At 35.2% G+C, this 20,900-nt stretch overlaps 3 protein-coding genes across 4 annotated transcripts in view; all 3 read left to right on the top strand.

Annotated features, from left to right (window-relative positions):
• Positions 1 to 20,900, top strand: part of LOC116172249 (E3 ubiquitin-protein ligase MIB1-like) — a 462,793-nt gene that overhangs the window by 323,786 nt on the left and 118,107 nt on the right. The gene's annotated exons all lie outside the window — the stretch shown is intronic.
• LOC116172252 (cyclic AMP response element-binding protein A) overlaps positions 1 to 20,900 on the top strand; it is a 64,308-nt gene that overhangs the window by 15,136 nt on the left and 28,272 nt on the right. The window contains exon 1 of one of the 2 annotated variants that reach the window (XM_031489425.1): positions 9,771 to 9,845. The exons of the other annotated variant lie outside the window; for it this stretch is intronic. Coding sequence (XP_031345285.1) covers positions 9,786 to 9,845 — 60 coding nt within the window. The 5' untranslated portion in view covers positions 9,771 to 9,785. Of the gene's footprint in view, positions 1 to 9,770; positions 9,846 to 20,900 lie in introns of those variants that run through there. 2 annotated transcript variants of the gene reach the window in all.
• LOC116172256 lies at positions 17,154 to 18,423 on the top strand. The gene is made up of 2 exons (XM_031489434.1): positions 17,154 to 17,864; positions 17,939 to 18,423. Exons 1-2 carry the CDS (start codon positions 17,445 to 17,447, stop codon positions 18,395 to 18,397), a joined length of 879 nt encoding a protein of 292 aa, XP_031345294.1. The 5' UTR covers positions 17,154 to 17,444; the 3' UTR covers positions 18,398 to 18,423.

Genomic DNA, 20,900 nt, shown 5'->3' with positions numbered 1-20,900 from the left:
AATACTGGTATGTAGATGAAGTAACGAGAATATCTGGGAATACTCTGGGTTGTTTGTAAATATGTAAAAAGCACACTGGGACAATCTTAGTAAATGGCTTATGTGGGGATGTGACTTACATAAAGTGAAGATAAATTGTCCCAATAAATAAATAATTCTAAGAATATCTAAATATTTACATAAATGTGTAGCGAATTTGTCCACGCATGGTTTTTCCCTCGGTTTTTCCTTGATTGGGAGTTTTACTTGTAACTAACTTCTGTTGTTTCTAGAGCACCAATAATTACTTCTCCATATTATGTAAATTTATTCACAGAAAACGTCTCTATAAATACTCAGTTCCATGTAAAGCTCCTAAATCTTGGTGCATCATCTTTTTTGCGGGCATCACTAGAGTTCGGTGCTAATATTGCTAATACAAACGTTTTTTATGCCAATCAGGTTTCGCAATTATGGAATGTTGATTCCAATGCCATGCTTACAAGTCGAGCAAGTTCATGGAGTATAGAGGTTAATAAATCATGTAGTCGTCATCGATTTTTTTATTATCTATAGCTACACGGTTGCAAGTGAATGAAAGGGCGAAAACCGTGTTTGAATTCGAACTCTTTCAAGCATGAATAACGATCACAGTACGCGATTAGAACATTACAAAACAACAGAATTATTTGCCAATGCTTCCGTGAATACCAAACAAACATCTTAATTAACGGTTTAATTACAACTACCAATGACCGATGTAGAGGGAATTAAACAATATGGAAATAATAAGAATTAATGTAAACTATTAGAAATGAGGTTAAACGACAGAGCATTTGTTGAATAGAAACTGATTTTTGGTGAACTTTGGCGTGGGTTCCAAATACCAAATGTAGCCTAGCTAGGTAGACTGCAATCACTAACAATATGTAAATTAAGGCAATCCTTGACGTAAAACATTGAACTCTTAAATCAACGAGTTTCATTTACATAAAAGAAATTAAAGATTTAAGCAAAAGGCGGCGACTAAGTGATATTAATTGAAGTATTTATAGTGTCCCGAGTGTTAGCAGTCACTTAAATCTTAAATGAAATCATAGACGAAATAACCTAAATGAGAGACATGGGTGTTGTAGATGGAGTAAAGAATTTATTTAATAAAAACAGTTAGACGAACGCGAAAAAACTTGATCGTGCCTAGCCTAGGAACAATGCTCGACCTATACAATGGTAGCAATCGATAGTTGCATCCTATCTATTGAAGCATTCACTAATGACCACCGCAGATTGACCTCGTTTGGTATTCTAAAAATTCTTTGGAGAACCTTTCGCTCAACGGTAGATCCGCAAGCGGACAGACTATTGGGAGTCTTTCGCTTCTCACATTGCGGTTCGTACGTAATTTAATCAAGTTTTTATAATGTCACGTTTTACGATGATTAGTTTTGTAGTCATTACGCCATCACTAAGAAGGAAGCGTTTATGATTTCAGTTGTTCTCATAAAAACGAAGGTTTTAATTAAACATCGGGGCGAACACTCGCGGCGACTACGTTAAAAAGTTGTTCTAGCTTCAAAAATAAAGGAGTTACAGCAAATTGAAGGAATCGGCCATTTTTCAGTTTTTCTCTCTGTGGATAAAACAATAGACGGCAGCTTATTTCTGGCAACGGTATTGGAAGAAGCATGAAAAAAAAAGGTCACGAGTAGTTGAACCGTTTTCATTTATCTCCGCTAATAAGCAAGTTACCAATTTAATCCCATCGAAATTGGACCACACTGTACAAGTCGATGTAGGTCTCTTCTGTGTAATACAACAGAACAGAAACCGCGCATCCTGACAGCACACGCCATGCTAGATTTCATAAGTTTTCTAAATATTGAATCACGAATTCCTCTATTTTTATGCATACCAAATATGTGGGACACGGTCAACTCGCCAAGGGCGACTCGCCACCGGACCACTCGCCACCGACCGATTCGCCACTGCGACAACTCGGGAACGTTCGCGCACTAGTGCCTAAAAATTCAACGAAATTATCTATTTAGTGCGGATCATAGACTAATAAGTAGTATGATGGAAGAGTAAAAAAGAAAATATAAATACACTTTACATCATTCCCTGTAGTACAAGGGCAAAAATAAGCTTAAACCAGAAGTTTTGAACATTAAATTGACATTTTAAATTTCTAGATTTCTACTTTATCGGCATAGAGGACTTGATTTTTTCAAAAGAATTGAAGAAAAGGATTTGAATTTATATAAATTTGATTTAACTAATCCGTGCAAAAAATAGAATACATTATTAGTGCGTGAACAGTGTTTGCTTGATTCGCGCGACATGCGTCGCTCGTGCGCGTGGCGCACTCGCGCCGTCAAACTTCGCGCTCATCTGCAAAATAACTGTTCCCGCACTAATAATGTAAATAACTATTCCCTGTTTAATGTGTCATACAAATGCAATAGTCAATTTCCCTAATTTTGTAAAAAAAAGTTTATCGAAAAATTGTAGTCAATATTTGAATGAAGACCCAACCGCCTATACCTGTTTCTATTACTGCATTTTGATATAACGACATCTTCTGCAAATTATTATTTGAACAGAAAATTTGACAATCACATCGTTATTTGAACGATAGATTAAACAGGGAAAAATATTTCGTTGGCTAGTTGTTGCAGTGGCGAGTCGTCCGTTGGCGAGTTTTCGCATTGGCGAGTTGTCGCGGTGGCGAGTCAGTCAGTCGGTGGCGAGTGGTCCGGTGGCGAGTCGCCCTTGGCGAGTTGACGCGTACCGCAAATATGTGCATATTACATGCTTGTTGAAGATTAATTGCTCTTTTCAAATATCTTAAAAATCATAGGCATTGCATTTGAAAAACAAAAGTTCAAAAGTTGCATTGATTTCCTGTTAAATCGGAAGTGACGCCGGAAGTTTTAATGTCACATAAAATTGTATTTGATCAATTGTTCGTATCTCGACAGATAAAAAAGATACTGGGGTAACCCTCTTATCTTAAATGCACTGTATACATAGTGGCTTAATGCCGTACACTGTCGGTTAAGAGGAAAAAACGAATTGAATCATGCCATTGTTTTGTTTGGATAGTCCATGGCCTACTTTATATCGACTAAAAACCAAAATTGATTTAGGTGAATTTTTCGAAAGAAAAAAAATTCTCCTTATGTGATGGTTTTGTTAGCCTGTCTGTTCCTCGTCTAACTCGAGACCGCAAAGAGACAGCAAACCTTCGCCAGTCGTTTTGTACTAGTTTAAGGATCAGTAGTCAGTACTATTGAATATGAGCTGGATTAAAAGTCTGGTTTCCGAATACGGGCAAAAAATTCCCCTACTGAAAATCGTATGCGATTCATGGTATCTTGGTTTTATAGGATTCATTATTATGAGAGATAAAAAATGAAAACGAAACAGTTTTGTACATTTTCACGTAGATATCAGTGGCGTAGAATTCATTTTCTAAATCACTACACTTTTTTGAAAAATAGATGCTAGAGTTTTAATTTTTTAATGGACACGTTTCCACAACCCAAAGAATCGAATACACCAAGAATTCATCCTTAGCATTTCATTTGGCGAATGTCATCTACGTTACCTAGGCAACTGTAGAAAAGCGTCACCAAAACAATCGTTCGCGCAGTTACTGCTATTTAAGAAAATATATATAGGCGTCATGTGCTCTTTTGGCTGAAACTTAAAATGGTTTGAAGAGATACGGGGGACAATAAAAAAAATTCAGTTTCAGAATTATTACAAAAGTTGATTTGTAATGATTGATGATCAGCATTGTATTGCTGAATAATGTGCCGTTTTCAAATGCATATACGGATAACTTTTTTACCACGTATACTTATATTGAAAACGACAGATTATTCAACAATCACAATCACAATCATCAAAGAAACTTTTGTAGACATTTTTCTCCTTTAACTAAGAACATATATGGCCATTTTAGACATTTTTGTATTTTCTCCTCATGTCTTACGCCAGCGAAAATTAAGAAATTTAGCCGTTCATGACACAAACCTTCGCGATCGACATGAGTGACAGAATAAAATTTAAAATAAAGTTTCTTTGTGTCATTAAATTATGCACTGTCAGATACCAAATATTTTTCTTTTCGCCTTTCTTGCAGGAAAAAAAACTTTTCTAGACATGCCCTTTGAAAGCTTTCCGAACACTATTTCTGCACTATATCTTACCATGCTGTACCAAAACTCGCTAGCACACTTCAAAAATCGAATCAGAAGATTATTGCCCCCCCCCCCCTTCACTTTTGGAAAATATTTCTTAAAAAGTAAATATTGAATTAATAAACGTTAATCCAATAACCACACAAAGAGTGTATTTTATATTTGGAATCCAAAAGAAGAGAACACGACCAACCGCGGTGTAAAATAATATTAATATTATTTTACATCGTGCGTCCAACCAATCGCGCTTTTTTTTCGAGTTGGTGGAGTTACGCAGATGAGAAAGTATAATAAAGAAGAATACTGTTTCGTCTTCTTGATTAACCAGTATTTTGCGCTTACAGAAGGCCGATACCTTTATTATTACACTGTTTAGTGGATACGCTTTAAGCGGCCACGGTCAAGGTCTTAAGTAGTCTGTACGGTCGTGCAGGTTATGTAATTCACAATTTCGCTTCCGGCTCCATCTACAATGTTTGCACTTACCATTTGCGTAAATGTGTAGCTACTAACAAACTCTTTTATACTAAAAGGTATTTCAAACTTTAATTATTGAACGTATCAACAGAAAAAAAGACATACCACTTTGGGAGGGACCTTCAAAGATTTGGCGCGTTCGTGCTTGACGGACGCTTGATGGCAATGACCAAGATTGCGGGGTTACGAACGGAAGAATAATTTTGCGTACCTACACTAATGGTAGTAAAATACGATGATGATGTGAGGATAATTTCTAACAATTAGGAATGTAATTAATTTTAATGGCACTTAATCAAACTCAATGGTTGAAAGGAAAATTTGCGAAAGTCGAATATAACTTTTGAGCATAATTTGAATAGGTGCTCATAGTTCAAAACCCGCTGGTATATTTAATTTGGAGTGTTTTGATCTGCCAGTCAATCAACTACAAGTGTTGTTTAGTTCTAATTAGCCTTGGTTCTAATAATATCAGCACATTATACCATGATCAGCACGGATACGAAGGCAAATTTGGAGTTCGTATTTTGGTTGAAGAAAAATAGAGACTTTTTAAACTATGAGAAAATACGATTGAAATACCGTGCGTTAAAAAGGTAGGTAATTATAATAATTAAAAAAAATTTAAATATAATTTGCGTTTTATAGCGCATTATTTTTTAACCCATCCGATCCTCTCCTAGAATAAGGAGCAAGTAATAGAAAATATCATGATTATAATAATAACCTACTGGAGTTTTATAGAACAAATTAGATTCTCACGTCAAATCCATTCGTAAATGAAAATACTGTAAAACCCGTGTGTGTCGAAAGTGTAAAGGTCATGCGTACAACGTACATATACAGGGGGTCCTAAATCAAGGAGATTTCATGGGTAACTTTGTTATTGTTGAAATAGGCGTCATTTTAAAAGAGAAAGGGTTCGCAGTTTTGTGTACTGATTAAAATTCCGTTTAGGAAATTTGCAAACATTCTCATCTGATGATAAAACATTTTAATATAAAACTCAATTGTGGTGTCAAAATTAAATTTTTTAATTACATCACTCAAATGTTTTAAACTAACTCGATATGGAATAAGTCAAAAATTAGCAAAAAGCTCAAACCGACTATTAAGCAGAAGGGACCAAATTCGTTGACGAAATAAAACCCCCTCTCAATTAGCCCCACCCCTCAGTCACCTCGACAAGTAAATTTAAAACGGCAAAGTCGCGTTTGAAATCCTTTTTTGGAAAGTTCTAATATCGCTTCACGTGAGAACTTTCTTAAGAATTTCTGAGCACCATCTATACCTACATAATCCAAAAATAGTTTGGTTTAGGTATGTTGTGACTTATGTAAAATACAGTGTAAATAAAAAGGTATAATATAAATAAACTAAGGTACTTGTCCTATTTAAAGTAACGCAGTGTGGGTCAACTTCCGGTAAAACCAAAAGTAATATACTATTAAATATATGGTCGTTATTGAAATTTTTACATTGCATTAGGTCAGACTTTAGTATCAGAGAATATATATTATATACGTTATAGATTTTGGGGCAAGGTAATAATATCATAAGGCTTTTTAGGAAGCGTTCCTTACTAGCTACTTTTGACACTTGATATTATTTTTCTAGAATAGTCTTCATATATAATCTCACCTTGGTTGCTCTACCCAGTATATGTGTGTTATTTAAATGGTAAGATTCGTTTTTTGTCAGTGTTGTTGGGGTGTTTGAGGCGTTTGACCCTCAACTTCTTGCTTCTCAGCTTCCCTGCTAGTATCTCCCTGTATATAATCTTAGCGTGGTTGCTCTATCCTTTATATATGTGTGTAAACGAGTGTTATTTAAATTGCAAGGTTCATTAATTTGTTTTGCTCCGACCAGCTTAAATAATTTTATATAAAATGAGTGAAAGTGAAATTTAAATATTGTGATTACAGTAACTTTAAACCAACGTTCTTCCGCACTTCCATTGTGGGTACTTTTCTTCCGACCTTTCGTTCTCGCGATATTCGATTAGCAGTCCCTTGGAGAATACTTTTTTCCGATACTACGTTCTCGACATATTCGCACTTGAGGCGTTGGCTCATAGGTTGGCTCCATTGACTCAGTGCTGTCGACTTTTTCCTGAAGAACACCCAATGAGGTCAACACTGATAATGATTGCGCTTGGATAATGGATATGTTTTTAATGGCTTCATTTTAGATTTTTATTACAGTATGTTGTGTTTTTGGTAACAAAAATTAATACACATTTTTATATATTTCTATGCTAACCCCTAAAATCTAATTATTGTGCTTCGTCATTTGGCTTTCTCATCATCGGCAATCCAGAAAGAAAAGTGATGTCTGCATCGACCAGTGTTGTAGTATCATGTTTATTTTATATTTATTTTATTTTGCTTTTATTTTTGAGTGGGCGGGGTTTCAGCCAAAGCTGCTCTACCAATCCAACCCACTATACATTTACAAATATCCATGCCCGAACCCGGATTCGAATCAGGGACCCTTAGCACCACAGTTCAGCTTTAACTAAACTGCGCCACACGGGCCGCTTGCATCTATGCACTAATGTACCTATACAGGGTGAGCCATTAGTGTGTGGGTGGACGATTGTGGGTTTATTAACGCGCATATTTAAAATTCATGTGGGGGAATGTTGAAGGACCCTTAAGGCTACAACCTAAAAATATTTTCAACGAAACTGCAATTGTTATACAGGGTGATTTATATCAAAGTTGCATTTTTTAAATGTAACCCTCTGTATATTATTACAAATTTGGATTCCTTGGTCAATTTTAGTGTGACTTTATGTATTACACATGATATCTAAAATGAGTCGTTTAGCCGTAATTCGTCGTATTTTCAAAAAGTAGATGTCCAGTAAAAATTGAATATCGTAGTTATCATAAAACTTAGATGGCCGTGACTTTGCAGTGGTACTAATCATGAAATATACTAACATACGCCGAACGACTAAAGTTAAACTTCTTTTGTGTTAGAAAGAAATCAGTCCGTCAATTTTCAAAATTTGAATCAAAGGTAACTTGATCTTTTTAAATGGAACTCTCTCTCAGTAATTAATAGGCCGTTAAAAATTATAAACAATTGAATTTATAAAAAAATTACTCCAAATAAAATAAAACAAAAACTTAAACAAATCAAAATAAAAAGTTTACATAAAAATAAGAGAAAAATAATTATTTTAATACCTAAATGTTTAAGACGTTTAACGTTTATAGCAAAATGAGGTAGGACACCATAGTGCTGAAACCACATTGTTTCTACGATGTGCCCCAGAACTTTGAAGAACAGCAAAAAAAAAGAATAGCTACTTAAAAATTTAAAGTAAAGAGCACCGTTTAAAATATGTTATTTAAACTCCATTTTTCTGACACAATCAACAACAGAATTGTAAATGCTAATAAACTAAACTGACATGTTATTTCATTTTATTTTGTGTTAATATTTTCTAATATGACCTTTCAAATTGATTTATTTATAAGTTCACGCATTGGTTTAAATGCAAATGCATTATTTTATCTTTTAAGATGGGCTACGACAAACAAGAGTTTTTGTTTTGGTTTGTTGGGGGTAAATGTTTTATCATTTGAATTGGTGTTCTTAATTTTTAACGGCCTACTGATTACCGAGAGGCTTTAAAATTGCAAAAACACTGAATTATTAGAAATTGTTGAATTACAAAAAATAGGTAAGAGTAACATACCGACATATGATCACTGCGATATTCAATTTTTACTGGACATCTACTTTTTGAAAATACGACGAATTATTGACCAAGGAATCCAAATATGTAATAATATACAGAGGGTTACATTTAAAAAATGCAACTTTGATATAAATCACCCTGTATAACAATTGCAGTTTCGTTGAAAATATTTTTAGGTTGTAGCCTTAAGGGTCCTTCAACATTCCCCCACTATGAATTTTAAATATGCGCGTTAATAAACCCATAATCGTCCACCCACACACTAATGGCCCACTCTGTATACTTACAAAGGTAAAGCCCGAAAAAAAATTATGGTCGCATTTTTTCTTAAACGTTGCAGTGTAAAGAAAACTGATTTAGTTAAATACTATTGACTATCAACTGACTATACATGAAGATGGCAAATTTTGCGATTACAACTAGACCTTTTCAGCAACCTACGTAAAAATGCACGACTTCCTTTCCTATTTCCTATTTTGACGACGGAAGTGTTTAGGAATTAGAAAATTAAGCTGGCTTAGTAACGTTTCTCTCTACACACAATTTCAACTTGATTAAACGTACATTTCTTTTAACATCTGTTATCAAACCCTTTATTGTGTACCTATTTGTTTTTTTTATTGCAACATAGTTTATTTATCATGTAAAAACAACTTACCCTTCATACAAAGAACGATGGTAACTCGTAGTTATAATGGTAATACACATAAAAATAATATCTGAGGCAACAATTTTATCTGATAAATTAAAAGAACACATAGTAAATATAAATGATATTTTTCTTGCACATTTATTCACCGTTAATATTTAAACATAAAAGATATAAGTTAGAATTTAGAAATACCTCATACTTTTTTCCTATTTCCAGTAGATTTCAGTGTGCTAATTAAACGCACGTACAAACGACCACTATCTACATCTGAACTCTAATTACACAATTGCGCAAGGCATTGTTGTTAATTAGACGTAATTTAATGCAATTACAACTAATTGGAGCGTAGCCTCCTTAACGTCTATTTGTTTAGTGGTACTAACTTCTATCACAATGAATATCACCCAACGCGAATGGGTTCATTATCGAATTTTTATTACGCGTTGATTGATGGCCATTTGTAGTCTTGTTTTTTATGTCTAAAAGTGGGTTAATCTTGGTGGATTTGCAACACGACCGTGCAACAATACTGAATAAGTGAATACTCCATTGTTTCCGTTCGAGCGTTTTCTTCATTTCCTCCTCGAGTTTGGCTCATGTGATTTTTACGGGTATGACGCATACTACCAAGAAGAACTTCTCGTGACTATATTCGGATTCTTGCAATGGCATTTGATAATGGAAATGGTGCTGCCATGCCACCGCTTGTTTGTATTTACTTCCGGACCCGGTATTCATTCATAATATCGTTGTTATGACAACTTTTTATGCAACGAAACGTAACGCGGTAGTTTGTTTGTTGTCAAGGATTCGTGTAAGTTTATATAATTTGTTTGTAAATTATTGTTCGCATGTAGATATTTCATGACAAAATGTAAAGTATATACATAGAAATATTTTCAATAGCAACTGACTGGTGTCACTCAACCATGGCGGATTTTTGAAAAATGCTTAAAATGCAATCAAATTCCACTGGCAGCAGTGGCAGCTAAGTTTATCGTTATTAATCACGGGTGAAGGAATATCGACAGGTCAAGGTCGCCTCAAGTTTATCCAAATAATTTCGATTTCGTTTCAATTGAAACTAAAGTCATTAAACTTCCTCCAACAGGTTGGTAGTCTCGATGTTCGTGATTAAGTGTCACTCTCAAAATTTTGAGAATGCACCCATATTATTCCCATATTTGATTTCTAATGGTTGTTTAAAAACCAAAACTAGAATTCTAAAAATTGCAATTTGGAGTGCTTCAGGCTGGTCACACACGAACCTATGTAGATGCTCCACTAATATTCTCAAAAAAACTTAATTGTTTTTTGATATTTAGATTTTGGAAGTGACTCGAACTGCTTTAAATTTAAATTATCAATATTTAAAGTTTCATACGCTTAAAATCTTGGAAGGTTAGATTTGTACGGTGGCATGTACATCAAACTTAAAGTTAAAAGACTTCAATAAACTTCAGTCAAACTTCCGTAACATTCAGTAGAAATTCCATGATTCATTTGAAACTCTTTCCTTGCGCCATCTCCCGGTCTAAAACTGGTCAGGACGAGAAATATGCGATGTTCGACACACTTTAACATGAATCTGACAGATTCTTCTCAGAAACTAAAAAACTCGTTTAATACACCACAACTGACTCGAAGACAATAATACTTAACTTTGTGGCTGCTCAGATGGCAAGACTTCTCTTGTACTCCAATTATTTCTTAATTCTTGATAACACAATTTTTTTGCAATAAATTAAACTTGTTTCCGCATTATTGGATTAACACGAGGCGATTACGTTTTTTTTTTGCATAGCCGGCTGGAGTAGGTACCGATACCAAAATTAGCGTTTAAAATACCCCATCAGTGACAGCCTCGTTTCGTCTTCATTTTTCCTATTGAAGCGAAAACCACCTTAACAAATTCAATATCGTCATTAACTCGACGATACTCAACATTCCTCTACGTCGCTGGAACTGATAAAAACACCTTCATAGCTTATCTCGCACGTGACATTGTTGAAAAATCAATTAATTTGTAAAAATTTCGATTAAGTATTCCCTTAGTTACCCGTTTTGAATTATCATACAAACTAAATACAACAAAGAGAGTTGAATAGATTAAACAATTACCGAAAAATTTACAAAGAAAAATCTAACATTAAAATGACAATTCAGCATTTTTTTTCCAATTCGGTGTCTGTTTAAAAAAATCCCCACATCTTATGAAATAACTTGAATTATGTTAGATACATGCTGTACTGAATGCTATTTCCGATATTCAGACCGAAATTACGTACTTTTACACTACAAGATGACTCGCTGTCATCTTCCGTCATTGTTTCAACCTAAAGAAACGACACCCCCATGTAGTTTGCACAACAGTACAGAAGCCTATTATTGCCTTCGCACCTTACAACAAGTAATATCAGTTCTCAGGCAATAATACTAGACTTATCTAGCTTGGTGTATAATATACTACTATTATTAAAAGTGTTGTACATTTCAGACAAAAAAGTATTCTATCCTTGGCGCCTACTATTCCCCCAATGGATGCTTCCAGCTTTCCCCCTTTACCGTTCACTGTTTATGCCTACTTCACTAACTTTACTTACGCACGGACGAATCCTTTGTCTCTCATTTCTGTACATCTTCTGCCTTTGCATCTCATCCATATTTCCTTCACGTTTCTTTTGCAGCTTCTTGACGTCTCTTTCATATCTTCGTTACTCCTCAAGTCCCATAACGTTTTTACGCCATCTTCCATTGCAACCCCCTCGCCGTCTTTTTTAACGTTTACGTTGATGTGTGCTTCCCGTCTTCTTTCGATACTACTCCCACTCTCTGTCCTTGCCCGTTCTACTCATAGTCTATGGTCCTTCCCGACTCATTCACGCTCACTTCCTACACATCTCCTCTTTTCACATGTATCCTGTTCAGGTTTCGTTCGCTTACTCATGTTTTTTTCACACCATCATTCGCCTTTGTACATTTCTTACGTTTTTGTGTTCCTACATTGTTCTTTGTTCAGTCTCATTTTTGGGCGTCTCTTTTTAGTTGATATGCTTCCCTCTTTTTCTTTTATACGTATACTTTCTACCAATTCTACGCATTCCGCAACACATTTTTTTCGCGATCTAGCATTTAATCACTTAACAAATCATATAGGTAATTGGTTAGAATTGGAAACAATCACCATGCTGATTATTCGAAGATTAATGGAGTGTTTTAATCCAGATCAATAACCAAAAAATACCGAACAACAAAAAGGCAACAATAAAAAACAATGTACTAAGAATCGCATACTTTTTTCCGAGCTATTTCCAGTAGCGGAATTTTTTGATACTCAGCTCGCATTCGGAAATTTCTTTTGAAAAATTCCACTAAAAACTGTAAAATAAGCACGTAGTTGTACGAGGGCGCCTTGGAGCGCGCCCTCCGTGTTTTCAGTGTTATTTGTCATTTTGGTAGTTAAATTCAACAATCCCGAACTCGCAGGATCTTAATGGAATTACCTACGGGATTAATCCAGCAAAGGTGCACTGGGATCCCGGTGTATCGAGATCCTGTGATCCGTGTATTGATTTCCGTGCCCCTTTTCTCATTTCGTAAAAATTTTAAAATTCTCACTTAATCGGGGTCATGACCTCTTCTTTACTTAGGTTTTTGTGCAACTTCAAGAAACGCAATTTCATTCACACTTGAAAGTGGAAACATCGGTAATAAGTAGATTTCCCAAAGATTACACTAACAGTGGAACTAGTTTTATCCTTCATGGTACTCTAATGAAAGGTCTCAACGAATGGAATTAATTTCTACCAACCATAGCCTTCCTCCTCGACCTCTTATCGTGATCGGGTATATTCCCTTTACCTCAAGAACGGATTCTCGGAAGAGCGTACTCACAAAGGGCGATTGAGACGTCTGCAAGAAATATATTCATTGGTGATGTCAAAACCAAAGCTATTTCGGTTAAAAAAATGCCCTTTATCTGCACAATATCTGCACAAGAGTTGTGCACAATTTATACATGTTTGTATCTATTTTGGTTTGGACTGCGTTTTGAAGTAAATGGGCGCGATCGTTATTTTATTAAGAAAACTCCATAAGTGGAAGGGCGATACATTGAACTTGTTGGTGTCCGTCTCTCTTACATGGTATCCACCACAAACTGTAATCACTTTGTACTTCTGTATTTCTACTAAAGACCCATACCCTTCTTGTTATTTTACACCGCGATAGTTACAGCCTTCTCAGAAGGAAAATATGAAAAAAAGATTGCCAAAGGAATTTGGCTCCTGCTAGTAGCAATTGGAGATGTCAGATGACAACTGCTCTGTCTGTGGTCGTATGCTCCGAAAATCCTTCTTAATGAATTGTTACAAATACAATTAAACTAAATTTTGTTTACCAGAAAGTGTGTATTTTTTAATAAAGCATTTTTGGATCCAAATGTCACAATTTTCTATTGTTTTTGTATTTGAGGTCTTAATAGCTAACGCTTTATAGAGCTCGAATCTAAGTGGCTGAAGCGAGCGGATTTAAAACCCGAGGTTTTTTAAAACTATAAAACATAAAATATAATGGGAATTTAAAAGGAATTATCTGAATTGTTGTGGTTACTGTGGTAATCATATCAGCAACAACAAAACATATGCATTATAGTAATACCATTGAGTGTTTTGCGCTTTTATGACTTTCAATGCTAGGGTCAAAATTGTTGAAATTAATAAATAATTTTTTTCTCCAACCACCTGAATAAGACGCTATTTTGTGACAGTGTTCGGTACGTAAAATTGACGTTTTGCGGATTAATCGCTTTCACCATGGCAACTGTACAAAAAGTAGATACTTTTGGTCCTAGTACCAAAAAGAAATTGACCTTGAAAGTTGGCCAATTAAAAAATTACAATCACGGAGATATGTCACATTGACATCGTTTTACATTGCAGGTTGTAAGATATTTCTATACATACAAATCAAATATTTTTGCATATTCAATGCAAATAATGCTGTTACCTATACGTATGTACATGTATTGAAAATGATTTACGCTCGCTATTTTTATTTAAACCATGTGTAACGTAATTTACATATTCGATGAACGTAATTTTAATACGTATACAACCCGCCGTCGCGCGTAACGCCATCTATTTCAGACCCCTTGCACTATTATCTGTCATTTTGAATTCAAAATTTGAAAAAGTTAATTGCAATTAATTTTAATTAAAAAATTGTACGGTAAGTTTTTTATTTCAATACAAAATATAACAATATTAATTGTGTATACAATAAAATGACTGAAACTGATAGCGACATGGATTGCACTCCGCCAGAGATTATAGAAACGGCAGAACATGCTACCTCAAGATTTGCTCCCTACAAAGTCGCGAGAGGTGAGAAGTAAGAAGTAAGAACGAATAGGTTATAAGTTAACCTAAAAACTAGAGTGGCATGACACGTGAGGACAAGAAAGCAGAAGTTCTTATACTAGTAGTGAAACTGTGACTGAATCTAAATTCGAATATAATTTGAAGTAAAGGGGGTTGGAGAAAAAATTTTATGTTTTATTCGTACAAAAAATGCGTTTTCGGGACTCGGAAGGTTGCTGGACTCCGCTAACGCGTCGTCCAGCAACTATCTTCCTCGTCCCGAAAACTGACATTTTTTGTACTAATGAAACAAATAACTATTGTAATTCTCGAGGTATTTTTGGTTCTATATTACCCATATTGTATGTATATTGGTTATACCTAAAATAAAATTATCCCAATGCAATCACGGGATGACTTCAAAGAATAACTCACTAATAAGACAGCACCGAACAGTAATTTATACACGCTTTGCAAAATACATATATCGAAAACGTCGACTGATAAACTGCTACGGTTTTATAGATTAGTTGCGGTTTTTTGTTATGTTGGCGACCGGAACCGGAATCGATCACAAAGAATTAAAAAGCGACAAGGAACCTTCAAGCCGAATTTCTCAGTGGTGTCGTTTCACTACGATATTGTAATTGACTAATTGTTACGCATTACTAATTGAGGTTAAATGTTCCGTTCTTGTATGGTTACATCGTTACAACGGGTACATTTTATTTTCTACCGTAAACGTGTAAACATCCAGTGTATCTATATAACATTAATAATATAATAGAAATAGAGTATAGGTCTAAGCTATATAAGATCATTAAACTTTCCCATGATCGTATATGGTAATTGAACTTATACGCGGAATGAGATTTCGAAAAAAAATCGGCTTTTTGCAAAAATCCGTCGTTGTTGGCAACAATTGTTTGTTTGTCCAATATAATAGAACCATTACATGCACAAGTTATAGATTTGATGTTGAATATTGACTGTGGTGTTTCGCGCAAATAGATCATATTGATTTTCAGTACAATCGTGCAAAGATTTTTGACTGGTAAAGAATGTTCTAAGCAGTGGGAATTATAAACAACATTTTCTTCAAAATTATATTGCATTTTAATCTCATACTATTGTATCATATTTTGTATTATAATAACGAGGTGTTTACTTAAACACCATATACATCTTACTACATAATACTGTTTCTGTGTTTCTGACAATTGTATTGATTTTCCATCGGTTTGCTATTATTTTCTAGCTAAACTTCATAATATGGTCATATTTTTATATTGCATTTCTTGTTCTCTGTACATTTATGAGGCCAATTTACAAGAACTTATTTTCCAAAAGCCACTTAAATCATAATCTTTATTGTGCATGGTATGGTATTCTTTATTGGTTGACCAAGCATTGAGAAGGACATAAATATAAAATTGCGAAACTTTCACGACTTCGCGAGGATCTGTATTGTACTAAATACTATATTTACTATAGGTAAATAATCGTGCAAAGACCATTTATGTTGATCTAGAATAAATATATAATAATAACAAAAGGCAAATACTCGACCGCAAACCGTAACAAATCGATTGTCATTTCGCATAAAATAGTTATTTGTTTCATTAGTACAAAAAATGTCAGTTTTCGGGACGAGGAAGATAGTTGCTGGACGACGCGTTAGCGGAGTCCAGCAACCTTCCGAGTCCCGAAAACGCATTTTTTGTACGAATAAAACATAAAATTTTTTCTCCAACCCCCTGTACTTCAAATTATATTCGAATTTAGATTCAGTCACAGTTTCACTACTATAGTATAAGAACTTCTGCTTTCTTGTCCTCACGTGTCATGCCACTCTAGTTTTTAGGTTAACTTATTACCTATTCGTTCTTACTTCTTACTTCTCACCTCTCGCGACTTTGTAGGGAGCAAATCTTGAGGTAGCATGTTCTGCCGTTTCTATAATCTCTGGCGGAGTGCAATCCATGTCGCTATCAGTTTCAGTCATTTTATTGTATACACAATTAATATTGTTATATTTTGTATTGAAATAAAAAACTTACCATACAGTTTTTTAATTAAAATTAATTGCAATTAACTTTTTCAAATTTTGAATTCAAAATGACAGATAATAGTGCAATGGGTCTGAAGTAGATGGCGTTACGCGCGACGGCGGGTTGTATACGTATTAAAATTACATTCACGGAATATCTAAATTACGTTACACATGGTTTAAATAAAAATAGCGAGCGTAAATCATTTTCAATACATGTACATACGTATAGGTAACATCATTATTTGCATTGAATATGCAAAAATATTTGATTTGTATGTATAGAAATATCTTACAACCTGCAATGTAAAACGATGTCAATGTGACATATCTCCGTGATTGTAATTTTTTAATTGGCCAATTTTCAAGGTCAATTTCTTTTTGGTACTAGGACCAAAAGTATCCACTTTTTGTACAGTTGCCATGGTGAAAGCAATTAATCCGCAAAACGTCAATTTTAGGTACCGAACACTATCACAAAATAGCGTCTTATTCAGGTGGTTGGAGAAAAAAGTTATTTACGTGAAACGTATGCTTCAATAATGGAGATTTTGTTGTGAAAGTGTTGGTAATGAAATTACTATACAAATTATGATTATATAACTGTCCTTGTTCTGTTAACATATAATGTCAAATACGTCAAATTTAAACACGTCTGGTCACACGGGAACAAATAATAGTATATTAAAGAACAAGTTTCATAAGTAGCTGTTTTATCGCACGTGTCCAGTTTGGAAAACGAGCCGCGTAGCGGCGAGTTTTCCAAAGGACAAGTGCGATAAAACGGCTTATGAAACGAGTTATTTATACTACTTTTTCTATTTCGCGTGATTTCTATTGTAAAAAACTAAAAATAGTTCAAAATTCTGTACTACTTCACATTAGTTGTAAATGTTAAGTTGGTAGCACTGGTTCGCTTTTTCAAATTGAAAATTTTGAAGTTTCAATTTTTGCGCAGATATAGCGAATTGCCATTTGGTACTGCAATTTTTGTGAAATAGAAATGGAAGAGCAGCACGAAATCATAACTTGCACGCCACCTGAATTGCGGGAAATAGCAAACAGTACCGTAGATAATTTGCTTCCGCAGAAATCGAAACTAAAATATGAAAAGGAATACCTTAAATTTGACCAGTGGTGTAAAGAAAATAAAGCCCAACACATTTCGGAGAATGTTTTATTAGCATATTTTGAATTACAAACTCATTTGAAAAAGCCATCGTCATTATGGTCAATGTACTCGATGCTACGATCCTACCTAAATGTGCATAAAAATGTAGATATATCAAGATACGTCAAGTTACAAGCACTGCTAAAAAGATTTTCGCAAGGCTATGAGCCAAAAAAATCAAAAATTTTAGATTTAGAGCAAATTAATCGATTTATTCAGGAGGCTGACGACAAGCATTATTTAGATACAAAAGTAAGTAGAATTTTTTGTTCTAGTGGGTAGGTACTACTAGCTACAGGAGTATCTTGTTTGTATTCTCGTTGTAGGTTATTTTAATAATGGGCTACAGTGGGGCATGCAGACGCGAGGAGCTGACTAATATGGCACTGGGCGACATCCAATATAAAAATGATATTGTTGTTGTATCGGTGCCTAAAACAAAAACAAATGTAATGAGACAGTTTGTCATCACCGAGAAATTGTGGATTGATATTATAAAAAAATATAGCAGCATACGCCCAGTTAATACTTGCCATCAACGATTCTTTGTAACATACCGTAGTGGTCGCTGCATTACTACTTCGATCGGAATCAATACAATGGGCAAGACGCCACGAAAGATTGCAGAGTTTCTACAATTAGCCAATCCGGCACAATACACTGGGCACTGTTTCCGGCGTTCAAGTGTCTCACATTTAGCTAACAGCGGTAGTGACTTGGTCACCATTAAACGACATGGCGGGTGGAAGTCCTCCGCGGTTGCCGAAGGATATATTGAAACGTAGGTTCAACGAAAAGTGGAAGTTGCAGGAACTCTTGCCCAAGCAAGTAAATCATCCTCATCATTACATGGGATTCTTGCACAAGGATGTACATCAACACATGTAGAAAGTGCCGTTCCCAGTGCTATAGTTGAAGGAAATATAAATAGTGCCGAACACAACATCATAACCCACAATTTACCTGGTATCAAAGTCAATACACATGATGGAGCTGTTACCGTCAAAGTGTACAATAATTGTACATTTACTTACGCAGATAAGGACGAAATCTAAGTTTGTTGTATTTACTTTATTATGATTAAAGCTTTCGTTGTGCAATTTTAGTTAGAAAAGTTTGGTTATGTTATGTACACAGTAGGAATAAAAACCATCAGGTCCATGAAGTTGCTCCTGAAAGTTGAACCAATTGTGTCAATTTACAATGTACCTGTTAGTTTTTAGTTGGTTTTCATTAGTTCTGGCAAGAATGACGTTAGTTTCTCTTTGGTACTAATGTTATCCCAAAATCAAAATTGTCCGGGCGTGCTTCACATTTTCCGCGACATGTGCTAGAATTGTTAGTTCAGAGGTAATTTTGGATAAAGATTCGTTAGTTTATGTAAGTTTTGATTAAACCGTCGTTTGTTTTTCCTTATTTCTTGTAAAAAAAAATTTTTAATTTGTCCGGGAATACTTCACACTTCACTGGCAATTAGTTGAATTGTTAGTTTAAACACCATTTTCGATTGAATGGTGTTAGTTTCTATAAGTTTTCATAAAATCGTCGTTTGTTTTCCCTTAAATAATTGATTAATCGACCAATTTATTAAAGCGTTGTTGATATATCCGTCCATCAAAAGTCATTTGCAATTAGAGCTTGCTAGGTAAGACATGGCACTCATTTACAAGATATTGTTTACACTTAGCTAATTGTTGAGTGTATGAGTAATGAGTTGATCTACAGTATCCAATAAAAATGTATAATTATCTTAAGCTTTTTCTGGATGTCATAATATGTAGAACCTCTCGCCCCTAACCAACACCTAGATTTCGACACGTTTTGTACAAACGCTCCTTATTTTGTCACCAAGGAAAATTGAGTATATCTCCATTTCTAGATGGTTGATAGATGGATGTACGGGCATCATAATTACAAATTGAAACTCAGGGTAGAGCCTTCGCTACCTAATAGAGGCAAATAATCCACAATTCCTAAAACCATCGACTTATTAGCATTTGCAATGTTACCAACAGTTGAAAACAAAATCTATGCGGTGCGTTAATGGCTAGAACGATACGCGATTGCGTGCGGTAATGGAGCTATAAACAACGCGAAATAGAAAAAGGGTTCTTCTGGTCTTCACGACAAACAAATCATCGCGACAGTTATTGTTGCAGACACAAAGAAATCTTACTTGAACCACCGCAAGTTATGAGCTTTCGGTCAGTAGTTTTGGATTGAGGCTTGATCTACCAATTGGAAAAAAGGAACCGTTTTCCCTTTTTTTGTTACATAACAAAATCATGCGATGTGCGGTGAATTGGGCTACGTTTCCAGTGCAGAAAACATGGACAGACAGAATCCGAATTGAAAAGATTATTTATTTAACATCGAAAACGGAACCGGTACGGTTTGTCTTTCGGTTCTTTATTTTTCGGTTCCTTGACTGTTACATGCGAACCAGCCACGCATACAAAAAATCTCCGTACATTTGACTTGTTCATGTTTTTGTTAAAAAAAATAGACAAATACATTGTCGTTGTGTACAGTTATTGTTTTAATTTTTGAATAATAATTTCTACAACTGAGGCGCGCTGTTAACGGAACGAACGGAAGGACTCTGGTGCCACCAAGGGGTACGGCCTTGCCCCTGGTAAAGGTCGGCGATAGCAGTGATTTGCGGGACAGTCTCGGGCCGATTGCTTCAACAGAGGCGAAGCTGTGCCAAATTGGTTCGGCATTTCCTCGGGCATGTCCGGAATATTGTGACACCGTCCACTTTTACTCGACGATATTGACCGACTTTTTGGTGAGTGATTTCCGCTTGTTGGGGCACAAAATGGCGCCCAGTTTCCGGGCTCGTAGGATGATAGCGCAGGCAACCCTACGAATGTCCACTCCAGAGAACGATAATCGGGGTTCAAAATAGGAATCCGACTAATGGGTTAACGACCACCTTGATAAAAACAGAAGGAAACTGGTTTACTTAGTGCTAGCGTGTCTTGAAAGAGATTGATCTCTAATCGCGGTTCTTCCACAAATCCATAGCTCTTTAACCTCCGTTTAAAACAATACTAGCTGGACCCTGCTATTGATGTGTTGAATGGTTTAAGTTACTTATAACTGGAGAAGTAATTTGATTAAGCCCACGGATAATTATTTCTTTTACCTAGGTTTAACATTGGTTTTGGCACACGTGGTCGGCAATTTTGGCTCCGTTCTATCATACTTCCGCTACTTTTGGCGTTTTCTTACGAAAATCACAATCGTGCGCGTTGAAAAGGCAGACACCAAAAAATTTATAAT

The sequence above is a fragment of the Photinus pyralis genome, unplaced genomic scaffold (genome assembly GCF_008802855.1).
Source record: "Photinus pyralis isolate 1611_PpyrPB1 unplaced genomic scaffold, Ppyr1.3 Ppyr1.4_LG5, whole genome shotgun sequence".
In the NCBI taxonomy this organism is placed as follows: domain Eukaryota; kingdom Metazoa; phylum Arthropoda; class Insecta; order Coleoptera; family Lampyridae; genus Photinus; species Photinus pyralis.
Note: the sequence above shows the minus strand (reverse complement) of the source record. Positions and strands in the feature narration are given on the sequence as shown.

What these genes read in the sequence shown, in the direction of transcription:
- LOC116172256 (XM_031489434.1), top strand. Translation starts at nt 17,445, where the DNA reads ATGGAAGAGCAGCACGAAATCATAACTTGCACGCCACCTGAATTGCGG. An exon ending in AGCATTATTTAGATACAAAA is followed by an intron (nt 17,865 to 17,938) that starts GTAAGTAGAATT and finishes TTCTCGTTGTAG; the next exon opens with GTTATTTTAATAATGGGCTA.